The 21,619-nt window shown below is 40.2% G+C and overlaps 1 protein-coding gene and 1 long non-coding RNA gene across 2 annotated transcripts in view; both read right to left on the bottom strand.

Moving 5' to 3' along the window:
• Positions 1–5,641: 5,641 nt before the first annotated feature.
• Positions 5,642–21,619, bottom strand: part of LOC120558624 (mucin-5AC-like) — a 31,953-nt gene continuing 15,975 nt past the window's right edge. The window contains exons 4-7 of the mRNA XM_039799689.1: positions 7,341–7,561; positions 6,751–6,788; positions 6,503–6,661; positions 5,642–5,842 (exon numbers count right to left, since the gene is read on the bottom strand). Of these exons, the coding sequence (XP_039655623.1) occupies positions 5,642–5,842; positions 6,503–6,661; positions 6,751–6,788; positions 7,341–7,561 (619 nt within the window). The remainder of the gene's footprint in view (positions 5,843–6,502; positions 6,662–6,750; positions 6,789–7,340; positions 7,562–21,619) is intronic.
• LOC120558813 lies at positions 8,070–21,272 on the bottom strand. Its single transcript, XR_005639200.1, has 4 exons — positions 21,196–21,272; positions 21,073–21,113; positions 19,939–20,049; positions 8,070–8,143 (listed from the first exon to the last, which is right to left on the bottom strand). It is a non-coding gene; the product is annotated as an uncharacterized LOC120558813 (long non-coding RNA).

Here is a 21,619-nt window from a genome sequence, read left to right on the forward strand (position 1 = left end):
CCAAATGATACATATGATGATAAGCATAAAAATTATTGAGTGAGAGTTACATTAAGGAAAAATAATTATATTATATGTTCATTTCTGCTTTGGGAGTGTAGTCTATATTATTTAGGAGAGCAGGGGGAGGGTGTGGTGGATCTTTTACTCATCCATGATTATATTTTTCTCATTTATTGCTGATAAAAATATATATTGAGGTGCTAAAAGTCCATCAGCCCGCAACAGAGCCCGTCACCGGTAACATGCCAAACCATTTACCATCTCTTTATCCAAAATGGAGAGTAGCTGCATTTTTTACTGTTTGCCGTAAATATATTGTTTTTATAAAATATTGAGAGGGGTAATGAACTTTTCCAAAGAAAACACTGAAAAGGCTGCAAAGGGCTTTTTTAGGAATATAAAGATTCAGCCTCCCTCCCACCGAAAATAATTTGTTTACAGTCCCTACAAAATAGCTGGACAAAAACATGTAAGAAATCGTACTGTCGTATAAGATATGAAAAGAACCGGGCCTGTTATATGTGAGAAATCAACTATGTAGAGGTCAAATATGGACCATTTTATGAAAATTGATGGCTATCCGGCCTGTTGTGAGGTAGATAGGGCTGTCCATCCGACTGGCAGCCACGGTGCTCCTCCGATACCGGCGCCAAAGTCACACCTATTCTGGGTTAGTGGACTACCAAACGCCGCGCCGCTGACAGAGCTCCAGGGCCTGCAGCTCCCCTCATCCTGCTAAATGGTCGGTGTGGAGTGAGGGAGCCGGTCAGCCGAGCGCTTGTTACACCCGCAATCTCTTACCACAGGTTCCAGTTAATCTTATAAATGGATATGTGTTGGAGTTATTTAAAACAAAAATCTGGGAAATAAAGCCTCTTGTCCACGGTGAGCTGTATGGAGCTCTATCAATGAGAGCTAGCTAGCGGCTCCTCCTAAGAAAACCTCCTAAAATTCACAAAAATGCATTACAGTTTTTTTTGGATGCTAAGCTGACAAGCGGGCACAACTGGAGTCACATGTACAAAACTCTAACTACAGTCTGCGCGGCGCAGCAGTTCATGTGGACCAAACTCTAGTTCATTTTTCATTGCTTGAACACAGTTTTCAAAACTCTACACACCCTATCAAACTTTCCTTACAGCTCGTAATGCACAACACATAGATTTACACGCACTTTGTTCAAATGCTAACACACTGCTGTCAGAACTGTAAACCACACATTCATACAGAATAGATTTCAGTCTGGTGCCTATCAAACACTGCTGATTGCAATTTTAGCTGAAGCCTAAGCGGGTGTCTTGTTTAGACTAGTTAGTGAACATATATGGTATTTATACAGAGAAAGCTCAGAAAGTCTTTTTTTGTATACAAACACGAAATAAGAATGAAACAATTCTACACTGTACTGTTTGAGAGAAACGGGTAAAAGAGCAAAGATACCAATATGTCCGAGGTAAGATGTCTGAGGTTATGTGCACGAGCTATAAAAAAGTGAAAACACTATATCTTTACAATGAGTAAAACAGTGTCTTACTTGTTTTTCAGAAAGTAATGGAGGTGAAAGCAATAGAAACACCCACATTACAGTAATTAATTTAGAGATGATGCAGACATCCAATGTGATGGAAGAAAACTTCGCCACATGTTGCTGGAGAGAGGCAGGATTAGATCCGCTATTGGTACTGTTACTGTTATGTACCTTTAGTTTTTTCCCCCAGTAAATTCCATAAATTACTAGAGGAGCAAAATACTTTATTGAAGAAACTGAATGGATTTTCATTCGCTTCGCTTAATTTATGTAATACTTGGCATGCTATACAATCTATGTTTTTTCCTTAAAAATAAACTGTTGAGTAGTGTCAAGTCCTCTAAATTGTTCAAACTGTAAAGATGAGAAAAGTTTGTAATTTCTGTATTTGGTGTGTGATGCTAGTGTTTTTACCCTCAGTGTGTTCTGAGTGACAGTGTTATTGTTATCTCAGTTGAGGCCTGTGCATACTGTTTGAGACGTATGTTAAGAGTTGTGTTGCTTTGAATGAGTTTTGCAGGTGATGTGAACTGTTTAGCTCAATGTGACTGTAGGTAGTGCAGACTGTAGTTAGAGTTTTGCACATGTGACTCCAGTTGTGCCCACTGTCGTTTTAGCAATCGAAAAACTGTAAGTATGTACCTTTAGTTTTTTTCCCAGTAATTCCATGAATTACTAGAGACAAAATACTTTATTGAAGAAAACTGCTGATTTTCATTCCTTCTTGTTTTACCTTATGTAAAAAGTGGTAGGCTATACAATCTATATTTTTTTCCTTAAATAAACTGTTGAATAGTGTCAAGTCACTCAAATTGTTCAAACTGTAAAGATGAAAAAGTTTGTAATTTCTGTATTGGTGTTTGGCGCTAGTGTTTTTACCCTCAGTGTGTTCTGAGTGACAGTGTGTGTTATCTCACTGAGGACTGTGCATAGTGTTTGGCTGCACTGAGCCTGTTTTGAGACGTGTGTTAAGAGTTGTGTTGCTTTGAATGAGTTTTGCAGGTGAAGAGTGAACTGTTTAGCTCAGGTGACTGTTGGTAGTGCAGACTGTAGTTTGAGTTTTGCACATGTGACTCCAGTTTTCCCCACTGTCGTTTTGCAATCGGAAAAAACTGTAAAATTGAAATCCGGACAGCTTTGTTAAGAATTTAGGAGTAGCTGTGATATACATGTCGTGCTGAAATTCTAACTGTAAATATGTGACAGTTATGCCGAAAGTGTAGCAACGATCTTTTCCCATAGGATTAAATGGGACACATAGTCTAGCTAGCAGCTCCTCCTAAAGAGACCCCTCATGTTCACAAAAAATGCCTTAAATTTAAATTGGACACCATTGTTAGCTTTATAAGACCTTGGGGTAGCTGTTTTATAAGTGACTTGAAGAAAGTCAAACTGTAAATATACTTTAATTATGCTGGCGGCCCCAGGACCCGATGCGTCCAGTAACCGAGAAACGGTGACTTTCACTGGGTATGGAGGTTACCGCTCTCTCGTCAGACTGTGTGGAGCTCCTAAAGTCCGACACGTCTTACCAAATTTGCAATTAGCCATACATTTTTGTAAAACGGCCCATATTTGAGCTTTATATAGTTGATTTCTGCATGAAAAAGTCTCAGAAGTGAATTTAATAACGAAATAGTAGACAAACAATGTATAACTTTGCAGTCTCTGAAATATGAGACCTGCTGTCTAGTCTGGAATTTGTTTCTTGTAGTGGTTCCTCAAACCAATCAGCACAGCTCATCTAGATATTCATGAGCATACCATATTTGGAAGAAAAGCTCTTGTTACAATTAGGGCTATATTCACAGGAGAGTTAAGGACCCATAAAAATAGCATTTGAGCAATATTCAGCCAAACCAATGTTAATATCCCGATTAGGAGACCTTACGGAACAGTGTGAAATACCCTATATAATCATTCTATCACCCCTTTAATATCATATTATGTGTGTTTGTGTGTGTGTTTGTGTGTGTGTTTGTGTGTGTGTGTCTGTGTGTGTGCTTGTGTGTGTGTGCGTGTGGTGTGTGTCTGTGTGCGTGCCTGTGTGTGTGTGTGTGTGTGTGTGTGTGTGTGTGTGTGTGTGTGTGTGTGTGTGTATGTGTGTGTGTGTGTGTGTGAGGTTTTGGTGTGCATGTTTAGTGCTGCACTCCTTTTGGAGCTGGTTCACATAAAATCATTTCAAATAATTATTTTCTCTCTACCTCTCTAAAAAGGTGAACACTATTATATAACTACTAAACAGTCTAAACAATATAAATCTACTCTAAAACTACAAGTACAGGAGATCAAGAGTTGACTGCAGATTGTCAGGCTAATTTGAGTAGATAACTTTTAAAGAACTCCATTTTAAAGAGACTCATACCAACTCTGAACATCCTGTTTGACCAGAAACCAACATGTTGTTAGACTGAGACAAGATGTGATGAAACACAGTCCATCAATAAGAAACTGGTTCCCTTCTGCTGCAAAGTTGAACTGACCCACTGTAGATAAAGAAATAATAAATAAAAATGACATAATTAAGAGAGAGTAGAAGCTGAGTTTACTCACTGAGGAAGAAGAAGCAGATCAGAGACTGACAGACGTTCATGTTGGAGGATCTGATGGTTTAACGCTGCCTCTCTTTCTTCTTCACTGGTAAACCAGGAACTGTTCACTTCTCTAAATGATGGAGTCCCTCCTCCAAACACATCACACCCCCCTCTACTCTCCTCCACTCTATTCTTTATTAAGTCTTTTCTTTAATCTGTGAGTTTATGTCTGATTTAACATTAAAACTAGACTTGGTTGTATCTTTAAGTGGGAAGTCATATTTTTGTAAAATCAATGTATGACTATAAAATCTCTACCTTGTTAACACATTTGAGTCTTATATTGAGTCTTCTATGTTCATTCTATTTTTTATCTACCAGTTTAACCAGCTTCAAATGATCAACTTTTTTCAAAAATCCGTTTAGGCATTGTGTTTAAATTGAAATAAAAACTAAATGGCGGCTAATTTTTTTCGTTTTTATTTTCCTGTACAAAATTGATACTTTATGCAACAAGAAAAATATAATTTATTATAATTTAAAAAGTTGTTACAGCTTTGTGTCTATAGAAACTCTGCAGTAACAATTGGTACAGTGTAATCCCTAAATGTCCTCTCATAATTCAAGTGTTGAAGCCTTAGCGAGCGTTCAGACTGAAAACAGACCTGCATTAAAAATCCATGTTGTTATTTCAGGTAACGGTGAGATGAAGAAATCAGCGGCCCCTTCAGTGTTTACCAAGCAGAAACCTGGGGGGGCTGAGACATGAATCCAAAGTCTCCCGTCACAGGCTAGATTTTCTAGAGGAGGTGCAGAAGTCTAGTTTTCTGTCAGAGCACTTGAATTACAATATACTGAAAGATGATTGGAATATTGGAATGGATATATGGAATATTTGCCCAATAATGCCCAAAAAATACTGCCTATCACAGTTTCAAAGTTCAGCATTGTTAGGGTGTGGCTGAGTTGAGTGACAGGTGGGTGACCTTACAGGTGGCTAGCTGCTTCTTGTCTGCTAGAGCCAAGAGATTAGATTATCTTAATTATTGTATAATATGATTTAGTTCAACCTTTTGGATTGCAAAGATTATTTTAATGAGTCTCACTGATGCAACAATAATGGTGACTGCCAGAAAACTACCAATGTTCAAGTCATACAAAGTTCATGAGTATGTATGTTACATATTCATGAACAAAAAATTTAAGTTCCTGATCTTTTGATACCAAATAGTCCTATTTGGTATCAGAAGATCAGGAACTTAAAATTGTACAGGCCATTGTTCTCATGATGATTGGATTCAGCACCTAAACACATTAACTACAGTTTGAAAAGTACAGAATAAATATAGTATACAATTATATAATGCATAACTATTATAAGAACATATACTTGTGCAAAAGCAATAAACACATAGAGCTAATAAAAAATATTTCATCTTCAAAAAAAAAAAAAATAAAAAAAACAAAATTTACCCAATAACGATAAAAACAGATTACTTTGAGTGAATGTGACTCATTCAAAGCACTCTGTGTCCCCTGTTGGCTCCTGAGAGAGTGTGACAAACAGCGTTGGAAGCTACAGCTGATGTAAAGTAACAGTAGAGTACAGAGGAGGTGAAGCGTCTTGGGCGTGGCTGCCGGCCGAGCTGGCTTCTAGCCGAGGAACAGAGTAGACCACGTTATCTGGGTCACCACAGGGGGCGCTGTGCAGCGAGGCAGCTGTACCGTTGGGAAGATCCAGCTCAGAGTAGGTGAGGTCACTCCAGTCGTCTTCAGTCTGCAAGAAAACACAAAGATCAAACTTTATCACCTGACTTTACTCGCCTGTTTCTTCACAAGAGCATCATTTCAGCGTGAGCTGCTTCATGTAAACTGTTCACAGGGTTTGATCTCTGAATCTATTGTTTAACATGAATATCTGTATCAGCCACACCTTTTCCTCCCTCTCTCTCTGTTCACACTCCCTCTTCCTCAATGGCTTTAGATACAGTACAGTATGATCACAAACTGGCCTGGTTCCTGTTCCTCAATAGGTTGCTTTTCTCTCTTGATGAACAAAATAGACAGATGGAAGTCCTCCTCCAACTATATTGATTTATCTTAACATTCTCTGAGTAAAGAACTAGATTTCCTTTTAATTTTGAAAACATTAAGCTCATTTAAAACCCTAGTTTCGTCCACAATCTTCTCTTTATTCTGACACTGCATCAAAAAAAAAAAGTCCTTTGCTGTACAATAACATTTGTCTCAGGCCACGTCTCAAAGCCTGCATCCAAACATAAAAAGGCAAATGGACATTATTACATGACTCATGATCACCAAAGATAGGTAGGTGCTAGGGATAGAGAAACAGCTGTGTAAATAAAAACTAGTACCTATCAGCTGCAGCCTGAAGGGGTTTACTAAAACCTAAAACCCTACCAGACTTTTGACTTACTTTCTTCTGAGAAGTGGGTGCAGTGACTAAGCTGTACTCCTCTGTGGTTTCCGCTCCATCTGGTTTGGTGTATTTGGCGTAAGTGTAAACTGTAGACACTTCTACAGGAGGAGATGTGCTCTGTCTGTCCTCTCTGATCTCCTCATACACTCGGTTGGCCTGCAGGAAGAGAACAGGGCTTTGTATTAATATCAGCTGGTTTCTCAAACACTAATGATGCTGAGATGTCCAGATGAACCCAAACTCACCTCTGTGACATTAGAGTACTCAGTTTCCAGAGGAGGTTCTGAAAAACATGCAGTTCAGAGGATTAGAATAAACAGATGACTTTAAAAAAAACTTTTGTGACTTCATTTTAAAAAGGAGCTTTCCAAACATTCTGGGCAGACATTAAAGTTTCTATATATGAAATTTAAATTGTTGAAATTGTTTCATGCTTTTTGCGGTCTGGACGGTGTGGACGGTCCCCATGAACCTCTGGTCGTTCATACTGATTGAGGTTAAAGCGTCTCCAAGAATGGACCTCCTCTCTTCTGTTTCTCTGTTGTTGTAGATTAGTCTACTCTTTAGAAACGTCTCCTGAACCGGAGTATGAGCACTTCAGGGGACTGTAGCCAATCATTGCAATGCAGCCTAGGAGACCCCGTCCCCGTTGTTACCACGTCGCCCAGGCCTCAAATGCACAATATGAATGCCCTAAGAGCTGCTTTTTTCAAATGTGTTTGAAATATCTTCACTGATATAGCGAGTGACATTTGTGTATGTGTGTGTGTGTGTGTGTGTGTGTGTGTGTGTGTGTGTGTGTGTGTGTGTGTGTGTGTGTTTCCTGTAGTCTCACCTTTGGGTTTCCTGGCCCTCTTCCTGCAGAAAATCAGCAAAGCTACTGATAACATGATGAAGAAGAGGACCAGAGTCAGACCCACATACAGCAGAGCTCTTGTGTGTTTCTGTTGAGGCTGCTCTCTGGCTTCAGGGGAGGCTGATGAAGGTGTGGAGCTTAAACTCTGTGATGTCATCAGTGTGGAGGCTGATGAAGGTGTGGAGCTTAAACTCTGTGATGTCATCAGTGTGGGGGCTGATGGGACTGATGGTGAAGAAGGTCTGAGAGGAGAGGTTGGAGCTGTGAAACATTAAAAACACAATCAAACACATCAACTGTTAAAGGAGCATTTATCAGAGTTCACAATGATGAAAATATGCAGCTCTAAATACAACTGTTAGACTAAACATGTTGAGTTATTTGAAACATCAGCAGCTGTCAGTGAACAGTTAATAACATGACTCTCAGTAGAAACTCACCATCTGTAACTCGGATCTCAATCTCCTGGTATGATGATGAGAATGGGAAAGATCTTTTGATACCACACCAGTACCGTCCTGAGTCAGACTGAGTCAGGTTTCTGATGCTCACATAAAAAATGGTACCAGAACGTGTTGTTTTATATTCAATGCTGTATCTGCCTACAGTTGTGTCCTCTTTTGTGTTAATTAGAATGTCTCTTTTTTTACATTTGTCCTTACAGAAGATTCTCCTCTTTCCAGAGGAAGTGAAGGAGCATCCAACTGTGATGTTTCCTCCTTCACTTCCTGTACTCTCGAAGATTTCTGCATTGATGAGACCAATGTTTCCATCCTGCAGTGCTGTTGAAAAGATGAACAATCAATAGTTAGTATCTGTACTTCCTGTAAGATGTTGCAGTCTGATTTGTTTCACATTTCCATAAATCATACATAGATCCCCACAGTCATACTGGGAGCTGCCCAGTTCAACCAGTCTGTGACTGAGGGGTAACAGTTTAAAACAACAGAGATCTGGATTCTTTCAGATTTCAAGCATTAAAATAATCTCACAGTCTGACTCTGATTTAATGTTCCCCAGAGAATAAAAACAACTCAAAAAGCAATGAAGTGATTCAGTCAACAATAATGAAACACATGGAAACATTATAATAGAATAAAATGTCCACATGCAATGTCAAAATAAAAAACAATTCAAAACAAGATTTTTTCATTCATGAGTTTATTCATAAACTGTAGTTTTTAAAAATGCTGTTAGACTGTTTAGCTGTGCCTCCCAGGTTTCTCTGTGTTTTCCTCTGTAAGACGGCATTCATTCATTTAAAATAAAGTAGTTTATTAGGTAGTTTCCTTTGGCATCTCATCTCATTATTAAAAGAAAAGATAAAGTCCGAGCCTGTACTGGTGAGTTGATCACCTTCCTTCCTCTTTCCTCCCTTCCTTTCTCTCTGTGAACCTCTATAGGTTTAGATCTGGAGTTTCCTGTGATGTGAAGCTACAACAAACTGTAGTCAGGGGGAAGCAGCAGAACTATTTCCTCTGTTACAGTTATAATACAACATTAATAAATGGTCAGAAAACAAGTACAGCACAACAACAGGCACAGGTCAAATGTGAATTAGATTAATAATAAATAAAAAGTTAACTAATACCCAGCAGTATGTAAAGTATTTAAATTGAGCTCCACCTTTTCCAGCTGTGATATTAAAATGATAAACACATGAATGCATCAATAATTATAATATTATAATCTGCATTATTCTGAAATGGGCCATTCTGCATAGTGGGAACTTTTACTTTTGGTACCTTAAGTACATTTTGATGATAATACTAAATTATTTTCACCATGTATTTTTACGGTTTTTCAGAGTAAAAGATCTCATCACATCCTGTTTAACCACAGAAACCAACATGATGTTGGGCTAATACAAGATGTGTTGTAACAGAGTTTACTCATGAGAAACTGTTTCCCGTCTTCTGCAAAGTTGAACTGAGCGACTGTAGATAAAGAAAGAAGATAAAGAAACAGAATGCAGTAAAAAGATACAGAATGATAGAACTAGAAGCTGAGTTTACTCACTGAGGAAGAAGAAGCAGATCAGAGAGTGACAGACGTTCATGTTGGAGGATCTGATGGTTTAACGCTGCCTCTCTTTCTTCTTCACTGGTAAACCAGGAACTGTTCACTTCTCTAAATGATAGAGTCCCTCCTTCAAAGACATCACACATCAACTATTTATAGTTAGATATTTCTGTCTACACTAAAAAAAAAGCTACATCTTTTTAAATATTTTTAGCCATTTTGTCTTTTTTTCATTTAAAGAAACACACTGCAGTCCTGCCTACTTGGAGCAGATGACCAATCATAGAAGGCCGGCTTAGAGTTGCATAACACCAGAGTTGTATAGTAACTAAGTAGAACTACTTCACTACTGTAATTAAGTACTAAAAGGCTGTATCTGTACGCTACTGGAGTATTATTTTTTTCTCCTACTTCTACTTTTACTTGAGTACTTATTTTTGATGAGTTTAATACTTTTACTCCGATACATTTTTTATGTGCTGCATAGTTACTTGTTACTGTTGTGAATGCTTCACGCTACGGAGACTGTGGAGGTTACAGTGTGCTTAGTTAGGGCTATGTTAGTTACGTACGATAATTATGTAAGTTACCTGAGAAATCCCTGAGATCACGTCGTGTTTCTTTTCATTATGGTTGCCCGTTCAGAAGTCAAAGACGATGTAAGTTTGTACTCTTTCTATTTAGCTATTGTTGCAGCAGAGTAATCTATTCCTGAGTTGTTTGAGTCTGCAATGAGTCCTGAATGTTAACCATTTGACCCTGTGATGTGAAGCTGCTAGTTTCAGGGGTCTCAAACTCAATTTACCTGGGGGCCGCTGGAGGCAGAGTCTGGGTGAGGCTGGGCCGCATCAGGTTTTCCACAAGAAAAGCTTTGTCTTCTCAAATCTCTTTATTTGTATTATTTTTATTCTTTTATCCTGCAGCGTACGCATCACTTTGATTTATTTTGTCAAGAGAGACCTCATATTAAATCTCTAATTGCCATTGACGTGTGTGTGTGTGTATATATATATATATATATATATATATATATATATATATATATATATATATATATATATATATATATAACAGAAGTTAAATTGGGATTTGTTATGTGGGGGCTCTTTGTAGAGGGGTCCGGGGGGGGAAAAAAAAATGAAAAATAAACTGTTAAATGGCACTTTCTGGAGAGTTTTGTGCAAAGAAAGGGAGAAATTGAGTCTTACATGATATGTGCAAAACTGCCTATACTCTGCATTGTTGTAGTATCAACAGGTATTAGGGCATTTAGCATTTACATTACTGTATGACAGTAGCAACAGCTGAGAAGATTTGGGTCTGTGGTGATCAGGTCCACCTCACACAAACTTCTTCTCCCATTGTCTCGCTTTACTAACACACACACACACACACACACACACACACACACACACACACACACACACACACACACACACACACACACACACACACACACGGCACCGAGTGGCCGGCTCGGAGCCCTACCGCTGGTGGAGATGCAACAGCGAGGACCGGTTCCACGGCTTGGTCGAGTAAGCCCACATTTGGCCCAACCCCGATCTGCGTACTGCAGTCAGGTGCAATTGTGGCATGGTCAGCGACAAGAACTCGTAGCGGCCGTTGGAGCTTCCGAGCACCGGGCTTCGGCCGCTGCGAACGGGGTTTTTAGCTTTAGGAGAAGGCATTTTATCTGTTAATCCTACCGACGGAGACACTTTGGCGTTATGTAGTTGACCCGCGGTGGTGAAATGTCTGCAGTTCTGGGCGGGTTGTTGCCGTGTTCTGATTGTTCTCATCTCAGCTCCGCCGAGACAAAATAGACATGCCATTTCAAAGAATTTTCATTTATTCATGTATCCTCATCATTCAAATATCATGTTTTCAAAAGCTTCACTTTCATAAAAAATTTTGTGACATATTTAGACTGCAAGCAGGCACATCCGGACAAACGAGCAGGCTTATGTGCCGGGGAGCCCCGGAGAGCCCCAGCCCAATTTAACCCCTGTTGATATCTATATATATATATATATATATATATATATATATATATATATATATATATACACGTATAATGTCCCGCTGGGCAGCAACTTAAAAAAAGTGAAGTGAACGCAGCGCGCTGGGACGAATGTCCACATGTGCCCAATAGACCCTTTGCACGTGACGTCACACTATACTCCCGCGAATTATGAACGCCATGACGGACGGCGGAAGAGCTATTCTGTAGACGGACGGCAAGTCAAACGAGAAGGTGTTCGCTGCTTAGCTATATACTGTGTATGGTTCACTGCTCTTGTTCTCACGAGTCACATACACAATCTGCAGAGTAATCCTCACCAACACAAGCATGTGTATGTATTGCCTTTCTGTTTTAAATGACTGATAAATAATAATAATAGAACTTCCTCACCCAGCTAGCTGCCGTGCTAACCAGCTGTTGCTGCTAACAGGTCCCACATAACTATCATCCGTTATTCACTGACCTACATATCCCAAAAAGTAAGCCGTTCCCTTGATCATTTAACCTGACACGCATACAAAAAATATTGGTTAAATTAAAGATGACATGGCACGGAAACTAGCTTCAAAAAGGCCAAACAACTGAATTAAATGCGGGTCTGCGGAGCTCCTACCCCGGTTAGCCGACCAGCTAGCTGTCGAAATATCCACCGGTCAACAGCGAATATAATCACAGATAAGACGATGGCTAGATGTTACATTATGTGTGGTTAATGGTGATCATAGACACTCCATTATTTACTGCATGGATTAACGTGTGATGAATTATTTCCCAGAGCTGGGATGCGTTCAGGCATCCATTACAGAGTTGCATCGGCTCAGCCAGTGAACAACGGTAGCCTGCGTGCCTGTAGCTAGTGCCCTGCTAGCTGATAGCCGTTAGCTGCTAGCTGCCCTCCTGTGAGTGTATTCAGACAGGCTTCTGTGATAATCATCCCAATAACAATCCACGGTGGTGTGGCTATGTCCTCCAGAGGACAGGTCATGTCACGTATTGAAGTGTATTCCCCCCTAAAAAAAAAAACAGTAGTGCGGTAGTAGCTGCTAGTTGTAGCAAGAAAAGGTAAACAGTAGTGTGCCGATCGGAGCGTAGTGTGTGAAGAGCAGATTTGTTTACAAGGGAAGAAGCTTGGAGAAACGTAACTATGGAGAATATAGCAGATATACAACACAGGGAAGAGCCTTTTGAGTTATATGGTCGTCCTTATGTATTCGAATCCGAGTATACAGTCGAAGAACTAGCCTCACAAGAGTTGGAAAGAACGAGACAGACAGAGGGGCAACAGGCAGATGAACTTGCTGCTCCAAGCGCAAGCTAAAGCTAGCCTTCAGTAACTGGAAGACATAGCCACACCACCACCGCTCCATGGATTGTTATTGGGATGATTATCACAGAAGCCTGGCTGACTACACTCACCGGACGCCAGCTAACGGCTAATGGCTAGCGGGGCAAGCTAGCTACCGGCAGGATCGAGACAGGGACCAGGGTAGGTGAATTTAAACAATGTCTGAAGAAGCCATGAAGAAGAAGATAGTATTATTATTATTATTACATTATATTTAGTGTTATTTATTTGAAACTAATGAAACTTTCCGCTTGTCTAATACACTATTTAGCTTGTGCTTCCGGTGATTCTGCCGTCCTTCATGGCGTCGTCACGTGGTCGTGGTCACGTGTTTGCAAAGGGTCTATAGAAACGAGGCAGCCAGCCAGGCACGGAAGAAAACACTCCATGGCAACGCGGCTGTAACTTTCACTCATTGATGAATGTTTCTCTGCTTGCGTCAAGCCCGGCCGATGTCCCGCCCCCGAGAGCCATATACCCCACCGTGATTGGTAGGTTCGTTCAGCTCCGCACACAACACTGTAAAGTAGGCTACCATACATATCAAACTTGCGTGCCGCACTAACATTAAACTTTCATATTAAGGCGGGGGCCACAAACTATCGTCTCACGGGCCGCAATTGGCCCGCGGGCCGCGAGTTTGAGACCCCTGTGCTAGTTTATCTGGATGTTTGACCCTGGGATGTGAAGCTGCTAGTTTATCTGGATGTTTGACCCTGGGATGTGAAGCTGCTAGTTTATCTGGATGTTTGACCCTGGGATGTGAAGCTGCTAGTTTATCTGGATGTTTGACCCTGGGATGTGAAGCTGCTAGTTTATCTGGATGTTTGACCCTGGGATGTGAAGCTGCTAGTTTATCTGGATGTTTGACCCTGGGATGTGAAGCTGCTAGTTTATCTGTATTTTGCTAGCCTGCTAACTTTCCACTGTACATCACACATTTTATTTCAGTATTTGTTAATACGTGATTAATAACCCACTGTTATATCAGATAATAGTAATTATAGCAGCTGTGACATTAATGTATTTTTGGGGGTTTATTTCAGAAACTTCCTTCATATCCAGCAATGTACAGCTTGTGACTGCCTTAATACCAAGTAAAAAGTTGAACTCCAACAATATGATATTCAAAATTTGACTGCTTTTTTTTAATAACTACATAACACAATACTTTTTACTTTAACTTTCAGTACTTAAGTAGTACATTTTAAAATAAACTACTTGCAATACTTAAACACAAAAAATGTTGAATACTTTAGTACTTCCACTTAAGTGGGGTGCTTAAAGAGCACTTCAACTTCTACTCAAGTCACTTTTTTTGATAGAGGACTTGTACTTTTACTCAAGTATGGGTCTCTAGTACTTTATACCCCTCTGGATTTGTTTCACATTTCCATAAATCCTACATAGATCCCCACAGTCATACTGGGAGCTGCCCAGTTCAACCAGTCTGTGACTGAGGGGTAACAGTTTAAAACAACAGAGATCTGGATTCTTTCAGATTTCAAGCATTAAAATAATCTCACAGTCTGACTCTGATTTAATGTTCCCCAGAGAATAAAAACAACTCAAAAAGCAATGAAGTGATTCAGTCAACAATAATGAAACACATGGAAACATTATAATAGAATAAAATGTCAACATGCAATGTCAAAATAAAAAAAGGAATTAAAACCAACATGTATTCATAAACTGTAGTTTAGAAAATGCTGTTAAACTGTTTAGCTGTGCCTTCCAGGTTTCTCTGTGTTTCTCCTCTGTAAGATGGCATTCATTCATTTAAAATGAAGTAGTTTATTAGGTAGTTTCCTTTTTTGTGATCAATTTCTTTTTAAACCAAAGTGTTGGAATGGTTACAAGTTTGTTGAGCCTCACAGAAAATCAATGAGTGGTATCTCATCTCATTATTAAAAGAAAAGATAAAGTCAGAGCCTGTTCTGGTGAGTTGATCACCTTCCTTCCTCTTTCCTCCCTTCCTTTCTCTCTGTGAACCTCTATAGGTTTAGATCTGGAGTTTCCTGTGATGTGAAGCTAAAACAAACTGTAGTCAGGGGCAGGGCTGGACTGGGACAAAAAATGGGTCCTGGCACTTTAGGCCCAAGCAGCCCACACCCACCGTGATTGGTCAGACACATTCCTTGCAGACAGTCCTCTTAAAATATGCGTGCATTCTATGATATGAGTAGTATTCTGCTAAATACAATAACCATCCCCTTCCCAAAGGCTACAATAAAGCTGAGAGTAGTATATGCCCTGGAAAAGAGCTAATTAAGCAATTTTGTAAATCACACAGACTTTTCAGCTAACCCAACAGGCTACCCGCTAGCATTTTCAATGTAAGCTTAAGCAGTTAGGTTACCTGACAGCCACTAACTTTAATGTTACAGCCAAACTGCTTGTTGTTGTTATGACGTGAGGCCAACACACACACACACACACACACACACACACACACACACACACACACACACACACACACACACACACACACACACACACACACACACACACACACACACACACACACACACACAGCCTCCCTCCCTTCCTGACAGTTAATTTGCCTACTCCTTACCACATCGTCATCTACTCTCTCTTCCATCTTTTCCTCACTCGCTCCCATGGCCCTGTCATGGTCACTCTCCTCCTCCTCGGCTTCTTCCCTGTCATGATGCTGTTTCTGCTTCTCTGTATAGCCAGCCACCTCTCCTCCTCCTCGGCTTCAGGTAATGCTGGTGTTGAAGCAGCTACTACAGGCCCGAACATGTCAGAAATGTCGTCACATTTTGAGGAATCCGCCTGTAGATTCTTAATCTTTTTCTCCTGTCATTTCTCTGCACCTCCCTTGGACTTTGGTGGTCGTTTGTCCATTTAAACGTGAATACTAAACTTCCAGCATAACTATTACAGCTCGTGTCTCAGGGCCGGGAGGCCTGGCCATAGTGGGATTCGTACATTTCCCCGGAGTGGGGAAGGGGGTTCCTGGATTTGATTGGGTCAGGCCAGTGCCAATAAAGAAAATTAACCAATGGGCCGCTGAGAGTTCTTTATTGGCTGGCACGGCCCAAAAAAAAAGAGGCCTATTTATATCTGCGATTCGGCCCAAAAGTGCGTCGGCCCACCGGGAAAATGCCCGGTATGCCAGATGGCCAGTCCAGCCCTGGTCAGGGGGAAGCAGCAGAACTATTTCCTCTTTTACAGTTATAATACAACATTAATAACTGCAGGGCATTGGGGTGCTTAGAAAACAAGTACAGCAGAACAACAGGCACAGGTCCAAAGTGAATTAGATTAATAATAAATGAAAAGTTAACTAATACCCAGCAGTTTGTAAAGTATTTAAAATGAGCTCCACCTTTCCCAGCCTTAATACAGTGAGAAACACATGAATGTATCAATAATTATAATATTATAATCAGCATTATTTTGAAATGGGCCATTCTGCATAGTGAGAACTTTCACTTTTGGTACTTTATTTACATTTTGATTATAATACTTGCATTAAAATGTTAATGCAGTATCAAGATTCTAACAGTGTATTTCTACTGTTTTTCAGAGTAAAAGAACAAAGTATGACTATCACCCCTCATCACATCCTGTTTACCCACAGAAACCAACATGATAACACAACATGTTAATACTAGATGTGTTATAACAGAGTTTACTCGTGAGGAACTGTTTCCCTTCTGCTGCGAAGTTGAACTGACCCACTGTAGATTAAGAAATAAGGTTTTATCCAACCTTAGCATCTCTCTCTCTCTCTCTCTTTTTTTCTCTTTTTTTTTTTTTTTTTTTTTTTTTTTTTCTCTTTACCCCTCTCTTTCTCCAGCTTGCTCCATCACTTTGTTTTATCTAATGTTAGCATTAGCACCATTCCACATAGCGCTCTACTATACTGTAGCAGTAGCTGTTGTTATAGCAACAAAAGATGCTCTCGGACGCTTTTTGGAACCAAAGTGCTGCCAGCTTCTTCTTTTTTTACAAAAGGTCAACTTTTTATACGACACAATACGACACAACCGGTCATGTTCCAGCAGTGATGTGACCTGAAATTGAGGAGAAACTACCAGCATTGGCCACCAAGATGACATCTTTTACACTGTTAGCATGTAGCTACATGGGACAATGTTAACACCGCAGTAGCTTAAAAAAAACAACAACACTCAAGTAGTTCCTGCCTGCAGCAGATGACCAATCATAGAAGGAGGGCTAAGTGTTACGTTTTAGCTCACTGGGATTCCTCTCAAATACATTTACCTCATTCTTTAAAGACCAACATTATGACACTATAGTTATGAAAAATGGAAAACATAATAGTTCATCTTTAATGACTATAACAGTATAACAGTATAAGGCAGACTGATGCAGAAGAATGAAGGGAAATAGGGAAATGTCAATTATTCTTTTTAACACAGCACAGGCTGATGTTTTACATCTTTTTCTTTAAAGGGGTGATAGAATGATTATATAGGGTATTTCACACTGTTCCTTATGGTTTCCTAATGGGGTATGTAACATTAGTTGGGCTGAAAATGGCCTGGTTGATATTTTATTGGCCCTTATGCATCCCTGTGTTTTGGCCCTATTTGTAACAAGAGCTTTTCTTCCAAATATGGTATGGTCATGAATATTTAGATGAGGTGCGCGCTGCTTGGTTGAGCCTTACCCCGTACACACACATAGAGAGCGCTGATTGGTTGAGCGGCATCGCCATACACAACATTAGAGGTCGTGTGCTGATTGGTTGAGCGAATCCCCAATACACAGACATTAAGTACACCGCAGAATCTCATATTCCAGACACTGCAATGTTTCCTTACCAAATTCACTTCTGAGACTTTTTTATGCGGAAATCAACTATATAAAGCTCAAATATGGGCCGTTTTACGAAAATGGATGGCTAATTGCAAATTTGGTAAAACTGTGTGTCGGAGTTCAGCTGCCTGTGTTGCTGCCTCGCCGCCCGGCCTGCCTTCCTCCACAGACCCCGGCTTGCAGTGAGCTCGATTGAGCTCCGGCACGGCTGCTGCAGCCCACAGCACCTCATACCCGTGCAAAGTCACCGTTTGGGCTAATGGACTAGCTACCAAACGCCGCTGCCCTGACAAAGCTTCAGGGCCTGCATCTCCTCTCTTCCTGATAGCTAAATGGACCGTGTGTGAGAGCGCGGTCAGCGAGCTTGTTACACCAGCAATCTCTTACCACATGTTACACACATGTCACGCCACTTAGCTATACAACATATAACTATATGTTTTATAAAGCTAACAACGGTGTCCGATTTCAAGTTAATGAATATTTGTGAGCTGTAAGGGTTTCGTTAGCTGCGACTGTCCCTGCAATCCTATGTGTACAGATTGCGGCTAGTTAGCTTCATTTTTGGTCGTAATTCGAGTATATTTACAGTTGGAATTTTGTCACGCCACTTATACAACATCTAACTATATGTTTTATAAAGCTAACAACGGTGTCCGATTTCAAGTTAATGAATATTTGTGAGCTGTACGGGTTTCGTTAGCTGCGACTGTCCCTGCAATCCTATGTGTACAGATTGCGGCTAGTTAGCTTCATTTTTGGTCGTAATTTGAGTATATTTACAGTTTGAATTTCGTCACACCACTTATACAACATCTAACTATATGTTTTATAAAGCTAACAACGGTGTCCGTTTTCAAGTTAATGATTATTTGTGAGCTGTAAGGGTTTCGTTAGCTGCGACTGTCCCTTCAATCCTATGTGTACAGATTGCGGCTAGTTAGCTTCATTTTTGGTCGTAATTCGAGTATATTTACAGTTTGAATTTCGTCACGCCACTTATACAACATCTAACTATATGTTTTATAAAGTTAACAACGGTGTCCGATTTCAAGTTAATGAATATTTGTGAGCTGTAAGGGTTTCGTTAGCTGCGACTGTCCCTGCAATCCTATGTGTACAGATTGCGGCTAGTTAGCTTCATTTTTGGTCGTAATTCGAGTATATTTAAAGTTTGAATTTCGTCACGCCACTTATACAACATCTAACTAAATGTTTTATAAAGCTAACAACGGTGTCCAATTTCAAGTTAATGAATATTTGTTTGGTAGTAGTCCAATAGCCCAAACGGTGACTTTGCGCGGGTATGAGGTGCTGTGGGCTGCAGCAGCCGTGCCGGAGCTCAATCGAGCTCACAGCAAACCGGGGTCTGTGGAGGAAGGCAGGCCAGGCGGCGAGGCAGCAACACAGGCAGCACCAGCCTCTGAAGTCCGACACACAGTCGGACAAAATTTGCAATTAGACATCAATTTTCGTAAAACGGCCCATATTTGACCTCTAAGTAGTTGATTTCTCGCATAAAAAAGTCTCAGAAGTGAATTTAATGGTAAAATAGCATATGAACAATGTATACATTTTCTGAGATCTGCACGACCTAGATTCAGAAGACTACCTGATCTCAGGTCAGTTGTGTAGCCTATGTAAATGTTGGGGCGTGACCGTTCTCTTAATACACCCATGGGCTGACAAAGGTTCCGGTTTTTGGGAGGTTGACGTCAACTTCCAGCTTTGTTGGGATTCGCCCGTTTTCAGCGGCAGTTTCAAAATATGAAATTTTCATAGTAAAGAGGAGAAGTCTTGCACAAACACATCTGAAATATTACAGTCCAGTAGTTTATTAATTCATTAAAATTAATGAATGTATCATTGAGGTGAATAATTGTCATATGCACATTTAAGGAGGTTACTTCCCCAACAAAAGACGCACAAGAGGAGGGAAGAGTAAATGATGCCTAGGCTACATGTGTGCTGACTCAGATATAATTAGAAAAGACGATCCAAAGGAGAATAAATAGTTGAAAGCAATACAGAATGTCTAAGAGCCTTACTGCAAAATATTCCATTATGGTTTCATATTTTTAATTGTCCCCTATGTCCCCTCTTTACATAAAGACCAGCATAAATTTATTCAGATAAAGGTAGAAATATTATAAAAATTTTCTGGGGGAGGACCCCAGGCCCCCCGCATCATAAGTCACCACACCAAATGTTGGTGCCTAACTAACATCTACAAAGTGGCCAGCTACAATCAACATGCACTGGCTATTAACAAGCTGGGCAAGCCAATCGCTGTTTTGCATTGCATTAAGTTTATTTAAATGGGTCCGGGCTAAGCTCCGAACCTTCTCAGGTCATCATCATTGGTGTTGTACCTAAGAGAGAGTAGAGTAGATGCGGTCCAGATCCCTGGAGGCTGGATCCAGACTCTGGTAGGTGGTGTCTGCACGGGTGGAGAGTGGAGGGCAGTTCTCATAGAGGTCAATCTGAACACAAAAATACAATCACAATACAGTAACAGCAACTGAATATGAAATTGTGTGATGTGAAAGCAGAAGCTGTCAACATTTAACATTTGTACATGAGAGGGAAACAGAAGCTGTGTATTTATCTGCATTTTGGAGGAACAATGAGTGTTTGGGTCAGGGGTAGTGGTTAGTAGGTAATGAATGTTTGGAATGTACTGAGTAAAGAGAGAAGTAGACTATGCCGCTGTGGTTTGATAGGTTTCTGTTGACACTTTCATACTTCTTTCCCCTGTGAAAGAGCAACTATTATCTAATATCGGATGTTTTTAGCAGTGGAATAAGCTTCAAGTTTAATATTCACTCTGATTTTGGCTCTGTTTTCAGCTTAAACAACTCCTAAAAAACACATTTGGTTCTTAATCTGGTTCTCTATGTTCACCAGTTGTTCTGTCTGCTGTTTGTTTTATTCAGGTGGACAGAAACATGTCTCCAAAAAAATTATCATGTTGCTCCATAACTGCTGGATGTGTATAAGAAACAACTGTGTGCTGATAATAATGTCACTGTGGTGTTAGTCTCGCATTGCCAGACGTTCTTCCACAGCACTGTGTAGGAGGGTCTGGCTAGGTCCACACAGCATTCTGGGATGGGAGATGCTCTGGTTTATTGGCATTTCTTTAAACCAATAACTATCGTCTTTGGCGGTGCTAAGTGCTCATTTAATCACTTCATTGATAGCATGACGAGACTCTTAGTTTCTCCACACATAAAATACAACATAAAAAGTCACTTCTTCAGCCTTGGCTACTTATTAAAGATGCTAAATATTCACATCTTTCCACCCTGAACCTCAAGAAAACAATATTACTGTTGGTGGAACAAGCACATACTTTAACATTTTGGATTGTAGTTTTACAGAACATGTTTTACATATTGTGCGATTGAACTGCTGTGTTTCCTTTCCTTCTCTCAGTGCATCAACAGCCATATTAAAAGCTACCTGTGAGCGTTAACAAAGATAGATGAGTTAGAGAAAGTCACCTCAGTCCTGGTGATGTCTGTTTTTCCTCTCTGGTTTGAACCTGAGGAACAAACAAAGTATTTATCTCTATATTGAATGAGTAATTATTAAAACGGTGCAGATAATGTTGAAAGATAACTAACCATCAGAGTGCTTAGTCCTCTTTTTGTAGAAGAACAGCAGAACAGCAGCCAGCACCACCACCACCACCACAGGGACACACACAGACAAACCGGAAAGAAAAAAAGAAAAAAAAAAAAGCACAGAGAGAGAGAGAGAGAGAGAGAGAAACAGAGAGAGAGAGAGACCGACCGACCGACCGTAAATCATGGCTGCAACAAGTATTATTAACCCCCATAAATGAAATAGCCTGACGCTGTCTGGTAAACATCACCATGGCAACAACACTGATTAATAATATAAACTCCACTCCAGTGTTGTAGTACCAAGACCAAGACCACTTTCTGAAGGTCCCGTCTTGGTATCAACTGCATATTAGTCTTGTCTCCGTCTCTGCTAAAGAGGATTCAGGACTTTATTTCCAGACCCAGGGGATGTTGCTAAATG

This window comes from Perca fluviatilis, chromosome 5 (genome assembly GCF_010015445.1).
Source record: "Perca fluviatilis chromosome 5, GENO_Pfluv_1.0, whole genome shotgun sequence".
Taxonomy (NCBI): Eukaryota; Metazoa; Chordata; class Actinopteri; order Perciformes; family Percidae; genus Perca; species Perca fluviatilis.